At 45.0% G+C, this 13,986-nt stretch overlaps 2 protein-coding genes across 5 annotated transcripts in view; both read left to right on the top strand.

Annotated features, from left to right (window-relative positions):
• The first annotated feature begins 2,441 nt into the window (after window positions 1-2,441).
• LOC118414680 (probable DNA-directed RNA polymerase subunit delta) lies at window positions 2,442-4,938 on the top strand. Its single transcript, XM_035818879.1, has 3 exons — window positions 2,442-2,642; window positions 3,210-3,245; window positions 3,970-4,938. Exons 1-3 carry the CDS (start codon window positions 2,567-2,569, stop codon window positions 4,239-4,241), a joined length of 384 nt encoding a protein of 127 aa, XP_035674772.1. The 5' UTR covers window positions 2,442-2,566; the 3' UTR covers window positions 4,242-4,938.
• Window positions 4,939-9,495: 4,557 nt separating this feature from the next.
• Window positions 9,496-13,986, top strand: part of LOC118414616 (plasminogen-like) — a 14,162-nt gene continuing 9,671 nt past the window's right edge. Inside the window, exons 1-4 of one of the 4 annotated variants that reach the window (XM_035818788.1) lie at window positions 9,496-9,619; window positions 13,324-13,470; window positions 13,615-13,659; window positions 13,825-13,889. In XM_035818788.1, the coding sequence (XP_035674681.1) occupies window positions 13,628-13,659; window positions 13,825-13,889 (97 nt within the window). In that variant the 5' untranslated portion in view covers window positions 9,496-9,619; window positions 13,324-13,470; window positions 13,615-13,627. Of the gene's footprint in view, window positions 9,620-10,044; window positions 10,067-13,323; window positions 13,471-13,614; window positions 13,660-13,824; window positions 13,890-13,986 lie in introns of those variants that run through there. The other 3 variants (XM_035818785.1, XM_035818786.1, XM_035818787.1) reach the window with 3 other exon arrangements.

The raw sequence follows: 13,986 nt of genomic DNA, 5'->3' as shown, positions 1-13,986 counted from the left end.
GTAAGATACAGGCCTCATGGTGAACAATGCTGTGGTAAGATACAGGCCTCATGGTGTACGATGCTGCGGTAAGATACAGGTCTCATGGTGTACAATGCTACGGTAAGATACAGGCCTTATGGTGTACAATGCTGCGGTAAGACACAGGCCTCATGGTGTACAATGCTGCGGTAAGATACAGGCCTAGTGGTGTACAATGCTGGTAAGATACAGGCGTCAAGGTGTACAATGCTACGGTAAGATACAGGCCTCATGGTGTACAATGCTACGGTAAGATACAGGCCTCATGGTGAACAATGGTGCGGTAAGATACAGGCCTCATGGTGAACAATGCTGTAGTAAGATACAGGCCTCATGGTGAACAATGCTGCGGTAAGATACAGGCCTCATGGTGTACGATGCTGCGGTAAGATACAGGCCTCATGGTGAACAATGCTGTATTAAGATACAGGCCTCATGGTGTACAATGCTGCGGTAAGATACATGCCTCATGGTGTACGATGCTGCGGTAAGATACAGGCCTCATGGTGAACAATGGTGCGGTAAGATACAGGTCTCATGGTGTACGATGCTGCGGTAAGATACAGGCATCATGGTGTACAATGCTACGGTAAGATACATGCCTCATGGTGAACAATGCTGCGGTAAGATACAGGCCTCATGGTGAACAATGCTGTAATAAGATACAGGCCTCATGGTGTACGATGGTACGGTAAGATACAGGCCTAGTTGTGTACAATGCTACGGTAAGATACAGGTCTAGTGGTGTACAATGCTACGGTAAGATACAGGCCTCATGGTGTACAATACTACAGTAAGATGCAGGCCTCATGGTGTACAATGCTACGGTAAGATACAGGCCTAGTGGTGCACAATGCTACGGTAAGATACAGGCCTAGTGGTGCACAATGCTACGGTAAGATACATGCCTAGCGGTGTACAATGCTACATTTAGATACAGGCCTCACGGTGTACAATGCTGCGGTAAGATACAGGCCTCATGGTGTACAATGCTACGGTAAGATACAGGTCTAGTGGGGCCCAATGCTACGGTAAGGTACAGGCCTAGTGGTGCACAATGCTACGGTAAGGCAGAGGCCTAGTGGTGTACAATGCTACGGTAAGATACAGGCCTTGTGGTGTACAATGCTACGGTAAGATACAGGCCTAGTGGTGTACAATGCTACGGTAAGATACAGGCCTTGTGGTGTACAATGCTACGGTAAGATACAGGCCTAGTGGTGTACAATGCTACGGTAAGATACAGGCCTCATGGTGTACAATGCTACGGTAAGATACAGGCCTAGTGGTGTACAATGCTACGGTAAGATACAGGCCTTGTGGTGTACAATGCTACGGTAAGATACAGGCCTAGTGGTGTACAATGCTACGGTAAGATACAGGCCTCATGGTGTACAATGCTACGGTAAGATACAGGCCTAGTGGTGTACAATGCTACGGTAAGATACAGGCCTTGTGGTGTACAATGCTACGGTAAGATACAGGCCTAGTGGTGTACAATGCTGCGGTAAGATACAGGCCTCATGGTGTACAATGCTACGGTAAGGCAGAGGCCTAGTGGTGTACAATGCTGCGGTAAGGTACAGGCCTAGTGGTGTACAATGCTGCGGTAAGGTACAGGCCTAGTGGTGTACAATGCTGCGGTAAGATACAATTCTAGTGGTGTACAATGCTACAGTAAGATACAGGCCTTATGGTGTACAATGCTACGGTAAGATACAGGCCTAGTGGTGTACAATGCTACGGTAAGATACAGGCCTAGTGGTGTACAATGCTGCGGTAAGGTACAGGCCTAGTGGTGTACAATGCTGCGGTAAGGTACAGGCCTAGTGGTGTACAATGCTGCGGTAAGATACAATTCTAGTGGTGTACAATGCTACAGTAAGCTACAGGCCTTATGGTGTACAATGCTACAGTAAGATACAGGCCTAGTGGTGTACAATGAAGGAATGAAGATCTGCATTTTTAATATTTTCCCCACTTGCATGCCAAGAGCTTAGTGCAGGTCACATTTTAACAACGTCAAACACTACAATAGTCCATTTATATATTCTTGTTTTATAGATGTATCCTTTCGCTGTGTTAGTAATTGTACAAATGTAGGAAGATGAGTGATTAGTTAGAGTCGGCTTATCGAAGGCTGTATTTTGAATTTTTCTTTACTATTAAAGCATCTGAAGTGGGAATTAAGATTAACACATAACTGAATGCGTCTATCGCGATTATATAAAGGACAATCCACAGTGAATGTACTCAGTCTTCTACTTGATCTATTTACTACGAAATTCTCAGATTCTTCTAAAGACGTGCGGTTATGCCTTCCTGATTCGATTCGCAATTTGTGACAACTGAATGCTTCGGCAAGCTTAGGAAACATGGCACTGCAGCTGAATCTGGTTTTTAGTATCTTTGGTCTTGACTTGCTCTGGTCTTTTTACAGGGGAGTGGAGGCTGGAAGTGGGCGGACGAAACTCCCCTTTCAAACTGCGGCTACAAGGGCTGGGCCCCCGGGGAGCCCGGCAACAACGGGGGGCAGCAGTGCGTCATGCTGAAGGCAGCAGCCGGCTTCAAGTGGGACAACGCCGGGTGCAGCGAGACGAAGTACTTCATCTGCCAAACAGGTGAAGCCATCCTACTCCACTACACGGCAATCTCGCTGCGATCTAAATTAGCGCTGAGTCTATAATTTCGATATCATACGATTTGTAAAAGTAAGCCTTAAATCAGAACAAAACACCCAAAGCGTATAGTTTTTGTTCCTTTCTATGAAATTCGTTCAGCGCGCTGTCAAATAACGAGGTCGCCGCCCTAGTGGAGCGTGAACAGCACTGTAGTCTTCAACCTCTGAAGACAAGCCTTTTACCTCAGTTAGCTTACTATATGTATATAATAGGTAAAGATTGGAAGTGAATATTATATGACAAAATAATACAACTAAGGAAATTGACAGAGTGGCCATATCATTAATTAGAAATGATTATTTCCACAGAAGGTAAATGTATTCCAAAGAAAGGTTCTATAGATGATGTAAACTTAAAAACATGATGTAAACAAAAAAAGTTTAAAAAAAAACGACTTAAGACATTTTAAGAAAAAATATTTACAGCAGTGTTTTGTGATGCTATAAGACATCAACACCAATGCTGTTGCCACCGCACGTGCTAACCGAAATGTACGTTTGTTTCCAGGACCGGGAGATACGGCCGCCTGTGGGGGACAGTCAGGTGAGATGACCGTTTATAGCCTGGGTATCATCCTCCGTTTCAGCCACCGGCTCAATCGTTAAGCTTGCCAGCGAAAGGCCAGCGTTTACTGCGGAGAATGGTACCCAGGCTATAACTTCATCCTAGTAGTTAATCTAATCTTTATCCGAGCTTAGCGTAAGCTTTCATCATTCTCGCGTGGCCTTCACCGGCATGAGAAGCAGGCCCGAAGGCTGGGAATCGCGGTTGTGCTGTGACCTTGCTGTGACCTTGCTGTGACCTTGCTGTGACCTTGCTGTGACCTTGCTGTGACCTTGCTGTGACCTTGCTGTGACCAAAAATCGATTTGTGTACCCTTTGTCTTTATAATTGGGGTGCCATGCAAAATGTTGAGTATGACGAAAAAGATAAATCAGGTATATGAATATATCAACATGTTGAGTTCAGCATACCGTTTACACAATACATAACAGTCGCATTAGATATACGTCGCATTTCCAACCCGAGCCCGGCCGGGCTGTGGAAGCCAAAAATGATAGCTCATGACAATACATATGTTCATGGCATGCTATTGAATTATTTTGGTCCATTTTATGTTTTTGTTGCCTTTTAAATCGTACTTTTGGATCCCCTAAATTTGTTTGGCCCCGGTTTAAAAATGTGACTTTGGCCTTAGTAGAACACCATTTGATATGTGGCATCCCTGAGTTAAACTAAATCAACATCACCTTCACTTTTACACCAGCACGAGAAGTGGAAGCTGATGATGCGGACCCGGCATTCGAGTTTAGCGCAGTTGGGGAGGAGGAGGACCCGGATGTGGATGAGGACCAGACTGATGAAATCCCGCGAGAGCAGCTGGGCGAGACTTGGGAGGACCAGGACGCTGATGACGTCAGCGAGGATGAGGTGGATGAAGACGCCATCTTGGAAGAGCTCGATGGTCTCCTGGAGGAGCTGAGGGAGATTGTTGAGGAGAAACAGATGGAGATGGAGGAATGGGTTGATGAGAAGTAGTAGGGAGTTATTAGAGAATCCTACAAGAGTAAAAGTTAACGGCGAAAGTAGAAAAGTGAAAGTTATCGGTGAAAGTAACAAAGTTACGTTTTTTTTCTTTATTCGTCTTCTATAGTGGTAGAACATGTGTTGTCCTTATAAAGTGTTTTGAGAAATTTCTAGATGAAATATATTACATCAAAACATACAAAGGTTAGCTTTAGCTTTTCAGTGCAACTGTCATGAAGAAACCGAGAGGGGTTGAGAAAACTTGTAGCTGGGAGGGAGAGAGAGATGGAGAAAGAGAGAGAGGGATCTGGAGAGACAGGCAGGTATAAGAGAGAAAGAGGGAGAGAGCGAAAGGGAGAGAGAAGCATAACGATGGAGAGGGAGTCTGGTTGTAATGACAGCACATGTTAGTTAAATTTAAGTTACGTTACGACATTATTCTCGGTGATAAAAGTAAATATACTTTGCTGCGTAACTGATACGTCAGAGCATGTTTTGTTCTTTGGAAAGGTTTTTACTAGTTAAGATTATAACGTTATATTTGGTGAAACAAACAAGCAAACGTTAGCGAAGACTGTAGCAGATAGCAGAACATGCATTGTTCCCCTAAGTATTTTGACTATAGCTAAGATACTAATATAAGGACTGTTTGCTGTAAGTATGTCCGTCGATTTTGAGGTGATTAAAATGGGTAAAAATGGACACATTATTTGGTCGCTGTTGTCTTTATTATAAGCTGTTAACGACCGAACTGATGTCACCTCTTTCCGCCCATGTTAGCTTTTTTCCAACCTAAATCGTGACCGCAGTTTGTCAGGACATGAGATATCAAGCTCAGGTGTTCCTCTGCAGTACCGCACAAAGTCGAAAGAGGGCACATAATCTATCCGTATGAAAGTATGTCCACCCGACCAATCAGGAGGCCCCATTTCATATTGATAATGACGCAGTAACACACTTAACACCGGATCCAATCAGAGGAAGAGCTCACAAAACATTGACAAGAACAAATCCCTCCCTCCTCCCAGCAAGGATAAATGCTCATCATCAGTACAGTACAGTTGACAAGATTTCACAACGATTTGACATTTTCTGCGAAAATTTTGGCCTCAAAATAATATCTGTAATCGCCATAGTGTTACGTGTGTGCATTTTACAGAAATTCATCAAACGAATTTACAAGTATGGTACATGTTTAGATCTATGAAATGAATTTGCATCCTTATATAGGTTTTCGGACGGCCATGGACGGTGGCATTATTCAGTGGTTATAGAAAATGACAAATGTAAATGTTCAAAACGCATTGTACAGAATAAGAAATTCAACAAAAGAACATGTATGCCTCATATAGGTTTTCGGACGGTCATGGGTGACATGACTACTCCTCGGTGAAGTTTTTCAGTGGTTATAGAAAATGACCAGCCTAATGACACCGCGCTGTTGCTGGATGTCCATTTCTCTGTGGTGGTGACGTCAATGGCTTCAGTGGCGCCTCAGGTGCGATCGCTGCCAGAATGCCGAGGCTCATGTTCGTCCGCACATCGGGCACACGACGGCGGTGCTGGGGTTGGGTCTTCTCTCCTTCTCCTACCTGTCTCGTCGTTTCTGGCCTAGTTCATTCAGTCTGTTGTTTTTAAAGTTTCTCATGACCCCATATTCACCGAGAATTAGGCGGTCATTTATAATTTATTGTTGACAGTTCGGACATGTTCTCACTTGCTCTAAACTTTGTGTCCAGCGCAACGGGGAAACACTATAACTGTTCGACGAATTTAAAGTGGAAAGGAATGTTACAGTTTTACCAGAAGTAAAATGGCGTTGTAAAGGCAGTGCAATATCCAGACCTGACACCAAACATCGAAAAACAAATGTCTTTAAGCTGTCCTAAATGACCACAGACTGGAAAGGTTGTGACCGAGCGCTGAAGGGCTAGGGGCTGAGATAGTTGTCTACAGGCAGGTGGCAAAAGTTACTTAGTACAACAAGAAACGGCCAGCAAGGTGAAGCATAAGCCCAGGAAGACGGAGAAAGTCCCAGAGAGCCAGTTATGGAGGCCAGGACAGCCCAAAACTCCGTGTCTGAAAGGGACAGATATGGTGAATTTACAGCGTAGCGTTCTTCTTCTAAAGATCAAATGCTGTCAAAAACAAAAGGGGTGGTGGAAAATCTCGAAAGACAAATTACGGATAGACATAATACCCTTTAATCATGAATATTGTCTTTTTTTGCCTCAGGAAAATGAGATAAAAGAAAAAAAGGAATGGCCTTTGACTCTTGAGTCTACAGGGGATAATTATTCATAAACAAAAGATACTGCTACTAGCGTCTTTTAGTCCTCCATTAGTCAAGAAAAAAAGTTTCACCGTCTTAGCCTCAGGACGAATACCATGAAGAACTAAAAAATAGCGAAAGTATCAGATCTTGAGGGGCCAATTAAGTAGGAACAAAAGACGCTGCCATCGTTCCCATCGCAGTCTTCCATCTTCGTGACAAGCGCAGCCAGAAACAAAGGAGAGGGAACGAATCTGGGCAAACAGGTGTAGAGGATGATACTAAAGATGTTAACGCGTTGCCCTTTGACGTGACTTAGCACGCTCTGTCCAAACCGAGGTGGTCCATGGCATTTGTATTGTGGCATTGTTGATCAGGGGTTAGGGTTGAGGTGGCTGACTCGGGTTTTCATACCTGAGGCGGCCAATTTCTTTACTTCGACATTTTTGTGGGACATTTTTTTTCATATTTCTTTATTTCGTCTACTTCGATCATTAATCAGGGTACTGTTGTACATCTTCAATCTTTGTATACGTTTTGCTCGTCTTCGGCCGGTCTCAGTTTACTGGGAAGCCAATTTCGCCTAGCCCGTACAAGCTTTCCGGTGTATATTCCTTTCCCGGCTTATATTCCTTTCCCGGCATAATATTCCCGGTTAAAAATCGCGAATCGACCTACCCCCCCCCAAAAAAAAAACAAAACAAAAAAAAAGAAATTGCCAAGCTTCCCAGAGACGCCGGTGAAGGAGGCTAATTAAGCTAAGGGCACAACCCGCCGTACATGCAAATAGGTGCTGTCTGCGTGCCAAATGTGGGCGATCTTTTTGGAACTGTAAGTGGTAGGCACCGCCTCCGCACGGGGCATCGGGATGCGGATTCACCCCCCGTTCGTGCCAATACGGGTGACTCGCCTGAATGTTTTTAGAAATACGTGCCCCCCCCCCCCAAAAAGCTTTAAGGATATCTGACTCGGGTTCAAACTTGGGCTCAAAATTTAGAAAGTGGCCACCTCGATCAGTTATCACGGTCCAGTGGTGCATCTGTGATTACTTCGTACGTTTTGCTCGTTGTCGGCCACCAACAGGTGAGTACAACGCCTACGTTACATATTACTTAGCTCTCCCTGACTCGGGTTCATACCTGAGGCGGCCAATTTCTTTACTTCGACATTGTTGTGGGACATTTTTTTTTTCATATTTCTTTATTTCGTCTACTTCGATCATTAATCAGGGTACTGTTGTACATCTTCAATCTTTGTATACGTTTTGCTCGTCTTCGGCCGGCAAAGAATGCATGAATTACTGAGATATGTAATCAGCCAGTCAGCGAAGGGGCGTCGACCGTTTCATTTTGACGAGACGAGCGCACGCCTCGCAGCCTGGGGTAACTCTGGGGAGCTCGCCAGTCGGGAAAGGTGCAAGAGGCGCGATTAATTAAGCCAGAGTAGTCAGTACATGATTCAACATAAACTAGTAGTGATATTTGTATGGAGCTTTGGATTCGGAAAATTCAAGGTTACCCTGGGATAATCGAGGGCGAGAACAGAGCTCTATGTGTGCTGGTGTCCTAGCAAATTTTGTCGGATCCTTTCAGTTCACATCATGTGAAATGAAGTAATCTTGGTAGTTAGGGGGCTCGGTACGAACTAATGCCGTAAGGATGTGTGTTGCTGGGATCTGCTAGGAGACACTGTAGTAGTGCCCTGGTGGATTCGTAGTAGCGGATCCAGAAACGCGGTAACTTGGGGGGCGTATCTGCTCTCGGGTCTGACAATGGCGTGCCGAAGACGTGCGGGATAGATGCCCCCCCGAGGCTCATGTTCGTCCGCACATCGGGCACACGACGGCGGTGCTGGGGTTGGGTCTTCTCTCCTCCTTCCTGTCTCGTCGTTTCTGGTCTAGTTCATTCAGTTTGCTGTTTTCAACGATTCTCATGACACCATATTCACAGAGAATTAGGCGGTCATTTATTATTTATTGCTGACGGTTCGAACATGTTCTCACTTGCTCTAAACTTTGTGTCCAGCGCAACGGGGAAACACTATAACTATTCGACAAATTTAAAGTGGAAAGGAATGTTACAGTTTTACCAGAAGTAACATGGCGTTGTAAAACGGTGGAATATTCAGAACTGAGACCAAACATCCCAAAACAAATGTCTTTAAGCTGTCCTAAATGACCACTGACTGGAAAGGTTGTGACCTACCCCTGAAGACCTAGGGGCTGAGATAGTTGTCTACGGGCCGGCGGCACAGGCGACCCAGTACAAAAAGAAACGGCCAGCAAAGAGTATCATACGCCCAAAAAGACGAAAAATGTCCCAGAGAGCCTGTTATGGAGGCTAAGACAGCCCGACACCTCGTGTCTGGAAGGGACAGATATGGTGGAATTATAGCGTAGCGTTCTTCTTCTAAAGATCAAATGCTGTCAAAAACAAAAGGGGCAGAAGGCAAATTACGGATAAACATAATACCCTTTAATCATGAATATTGTCTTTTTTGCCTCAGGAAAATGAGATGAAAGAAAAAAACGAATGGCCTTTGACTCTTGAGTCTACAGGGGATAATTATTCATAAACAAAAGATACTGCCACCAGCGTCTTTTAGTCTGCCATTTTTTGATAGTCAAGAAAAAAAGTTTTACAGTCTTCGCCTCAGGACAAATACCATAAAGAACTAAACAATAGCGAAAGTATCATATCTTGAGGGGCCAATTAAGTAGGAATAAAAGACGCTGCCATCGTTCCCATCGCAGTCTTCCATCTTCGTGACAAGAGTAGCCAGAAACAAAGGAGCGGGAACGAATCTGGGCAAACAGGTGTAGAGGATGATACTACAGTTTTTATCCTACGGTAAATGCAAAATTCATTCATTCATTCATTCACTCACTCATTCATTCAAACTTAATTGAGAAAGGAAGAGTCAAAACCACTGCAGCTCTAACGCAATTTTCCGGCTGTGCCCGGATGATGGATTGTTTGAATGTAAACCCGCATCTTGCCACATTATTATGACAAATGAACATTACTCGGCCTTCAGGCCATTTCTGGCAGTTATGAGTAACTGCAGAAAACTGGTCGGCTCAGTCTGGTGCGACTTCTCGTCGGGTGCACATCGAGAGGTAAGTACGGAGCTTGCGTTACGCTGGCTCTCGCTGCCCCTTACTTGCCGTAAACGTTTATCTACTTTTAAAACATGTGTTAACGCGTTGCTCTTTGACGGGTCTTTAAATAGCATTAAGCTAAGGGCACAACCCGCCGTACATGCAAATAGGTGCCAAATGTGGGCGATCTTTTCGGATCAGTAAGCGGTAGGCACCGCCTCCTCACGGGGCATCGGGATGCGGATTCACCCCCCGTACGTGCCAATACGGGTGACGCGCCTGAATGTTTTTAGAAATACGTGCCCCCCCCCCCCCCCCCCCCAAAAGGACGGGTTGAGCCCATAGCTTTAAGGATATCTGACTCGGGTTCAAAATTAAGAAAGTGGCCACCTCGATCAGTTATCACGGTCCAGTGGTGCATCTGTGATTATTTCGTACGTTTTGCTCGTTGTCGGCCACCAACAGGTGCGTACAACGCCTGCGTTACGTATTACGAAGCTCTCCCTGACGCTAAATTGCCGTAAACTTTTGAAACAGATGTTAACGCGTTGCCCTTTGACGTGACTTAGCACGCTCTGTCCAAACCGAGGTGGTCCATGGCATTTGTATTGTGCCATTGTTGTTCAGGGGTTAGGGTTGAGGCGGCCAATTTCTTTACTTTGACATTTTTGGGGGCAATTTTTTTCGATATTTCTTTATTTTGTCTTCGCTTCGAATTTATCACGGTACTGTTGTACATCTGCAATCTTTGTATACGTTTTGCTCGTCTTAGGCCAGCACAAAATGCATGAAATACTGAGATATGTAATCAGTCAGTCAGCGTCGACCGTTTCATTCATTTATTTATTTATTGACCGTTTCATTTTGACGAGACGAGCCCGCGCCTCGCTTGCTGGTAGGGAAGGGTACAAGGGGCGTGGTTAAGTCAGGGAAGGGAGTACAGGATCCTGTATAAAGCAGTAGTTAAATGTTTATAGAGTGTTGGATCTGGTAAATGTAAGGTTACCTTAGGATATCATAATTGTGTGCGCGAACTGAGCTCTGTGTGTGCCAGTGTCGTCGCGACTTGTTTGTAGAATCCTTTCAGTAGCAAAAGGTAATAAAAAAAAAAGTACTCTGGGGCATTTGTTAGTGGGTAGGGGGCTCAATACAAAGTAATGCCGTAAGGATGGCTGTAGCAGTGCATATGTGGATTCGTAGTGGCGGATCCAGAAATTTGGCAACGGAGGGCCGGGCGTATCAGCCCTCGGGTCTGATACTGGCGCGTCCGAAGCTGTGCGGGATAGATGCCCCCCACTTCCCACTTAATCCTGTACTGATTCCTTGACGAACTTGGATCCTCCTGAAATAGTAATTGTCAGAATAGAAAGTCTAAATAGTAATTGTTAAAATAGAACTACGATGGTCAGTTAATCATAAGGTCTTGCCTCACACCGTTTTCACCAGTGGGCGTACAAAAGGGGGCGTTGTCACAGGTGACTAAAAACTCGAAATGAAGTACTCTTGGTAGTTTGGGGGCTCGGTACGAACTAATGCCGTAAGGATGTGTGTTGCTGGGATCTGCTAGGAGACACTGTAGCAGTGCCCTGGTGGATTCGTAGTATTGGATCCAGAAACGCGGTAACTTTGGGGGCGTATCTGCTCTCGGGTCTGACAATGGCGTCTCCGTACATGTGCGGGATAGATGCCCCCCCCCCCTTCCACTCCCTAGTAAACCCGGTCATGACTCCCTGACAAACTTTCATCCTCCTGAAATATAAATTGTCAGAATAGAAAGTTGAAATAGTAATTGTTAGAATAAAAAGTGAACGACAGTGGTCAGTTAATCATAGGGTCTTGCCTCACACCGCTTTCACCAGCGGGCCTACAAAAGGGGGCGTTGTCACAGGTGACTAAAAACTCGTCCTATATTGCGGACACAGCCTGTCAAACCCCAGATAACTTCTCCGGTACGGCCAAGATTTTTCGTTGTGGCCCAGGTTATGGTGACGTAATCAGGAATAATGAATTAGGAATACGACCGTCTTTCATACCCATTTCCACCAGGGCTGCGCTCTCACAGCGCTCTCTCTCCCACCGAGAATTTGACAGATCGACCAACGAAGTGTATGGAAAAGCAACTTTTTCTGACTTTTCAGTCAGACTTTGACAATTTGTATGATGTACCTAGTATACAATTGAGGGCTTCACACGTCTATTTCATGTCACGAGGGGCTTACAAAACACACTCCTATATGTGCCCTTCTGGTAGGTGTAATTTTCTGTGTGTCAGTCAATCATCAAGAAGCGAGCGTGTTTGAAAAACAATTAAGCCCTGTCCAATAGGCGCCCTCTACTTATGTCGATATGCCTGGCGGAAACCCTCCATAAGTAGAATTTCGTCTCTGCATATATGAACGTTTGCAATTGGTGTAGAAGTATAATTCGTATCTGCTACTTCTTATTTTACTTTACATAAGTATAAGTCGACTTGAATGACAGAAAAGAGGGCGTTTTCAGCAGACAATGCGCAGCTGAAGTCACATTAGCACAGTTTTACGGACCGTGGATAAGTGGGGTATCATATGGTGCGCGCGCGGGACCGCGTGGTACGATCGGGAGCGCGTTGGTCTCAGGCCCGAGAGGTCCGGGGTAACTCTGGGGAGCTTGCTGGTCGGGAAGGGTACAAGGGGCGTGGTTAAGTCAGGGAAGTGAGTACAGGATCCTGTAAAAAGCAGTCGGCCGGAAGGTTTGGGGGAACGAAATTACGGAAAAAAACAACAACACAAAACTGACCAAAAATAATTCACCAACATGCCTTGTGCATATCTCTATTGGCATAAACTTTTCGGCAGGGCCTTCGGTAGGAAATTTGACATAGTCCTAACAGTGGTATCTCACTGCACTTGGAGCACCGGTGCGGCACTGCGGGGTTCGTTCACCGCGGTACCTTTGTGTTATTTTCGCCATTTGTAAAATAATTTAGATATTGCGCAATATGTAAAAGAATGACTTAGAAGACAACAAAATGCACAAAACGTAAGGAAATTCGTTTTCTGTCCCTGAAACTCGTTGAGTAATCCTTCGAACTCCGCAGTACCGCCCCGGTGCCCCAAGTGCAGTGAGATACCACCTCTACGAGCTAAGGTAGTCGGTTAATTGCAAAGAAACAGTATTCAAGTTTTCACCGGTACGTTCTGACTCTAGACTCTAGACCCACACGCAAAGTTGAGTTCTACTTGGCGGTAGTCAGTACCTGAAGACGGGATGACTTCGGTAGAAAACACGTTTGATTGACAGCCCACTAGACACGCCGGTGGGCGCGCATACCGGCTGTACAATACAGATGCAGCACCTGGTGCGTTACGCCAGGGGGCATGAATGCACAATACTGACACTGGTTTACAGATAAGGGGGCGTTGTCACGTATATAATCAATACTTAAGAAAATGGAAGGACAGTTAAAAGTGGGTAATTTTATCTTGGCGTTGTTCTTTATTTCTGTTACTGGCATTTAGCCACCGGATAAAAAAAATCTTTTTGCATTATGGCATAGGTGACCATGACGTTTCTGGGATTTTTTTTTCTTCTCGCTCGAAGATCCCGGAAAAGTCTTAAATATATCGACTGATACAGTTCAAAAGTTGAGAGGTTCAGCGGCGAGGTAACGGCTAAGTACGGGAAGTTAAATGCAATACAGAAAAATACAAATCACCGAAAGAATACATAATTCCCCGCTGCAGGACTTGTTCCCGCGGCTGACTGTACCTCGGGGCGATCCGGACATGTCCAACATGGCGATGGTCCTACTGCTCCTCCTGGCGGCTGCCACCTGCACTGCAGCTGCAGACATGCCTGCCGGTGTCGACATAAGTGACGTTGAAGAAAGGGTTGGCTTTTTGTTTTTGTTTTATCTATTTCTTTTCAAGAAAGATACATCTGAGAACTCATCTTATCCTGCCATGCTCTCCTAAAATTATTTTTAACCATTTCTTCCGATTGGAAACATTTGTTTGATTTTTAATGTTTTGCAGGTCGAAGCTTTAGATGAGACTTTGGAAGAGATATTGTCGGAAATGGTACGTATTTCACAAGTGCAACACTTGCAATACATTACAAGGCGTTATATACAGTTGCTTATAGTTTAAGCATTATCCACAAGGCTTGTGGCGGAACTTTGAGATGAAATACATAAAAAAGGTACGAACCTCCCCTAAAAACCGTTCTTCCTATTTCATTTGCAGTCAGAGGATCCTGGCCAAAATAATGACTACTTCCGACGTGGCCTCGACCCCAATGGCTCAAGGAGGTAAGATGAGGCACACTGGTTACTAGATCAGAATAGCCCGGTCCAGTTCCGAACCGTACGGTCCAGGCTCGAACCGCACGGTCAAGGCTCGAACCGC

This window comes from Branchiostoma floridae, chromosome 4 (genome assembly GCF_000003815.2).
Source record: "Branchiostoma floridae strain S238N-H82 chromosome 4, Bfl_VNyyK, whole genome shotgun sequence".
Lineage (NCBI taxonomy): Eukaryota > Metazoa > Chordata > Leptocardii > Amphioxiformes > Branchiostomatidae > Branchiostoma > Branchiostoma floridae.
Note: the sequence above shows the minus strand (reverse complement) of the source record. Positions and strands in the feature narration are given on the sequence as shown.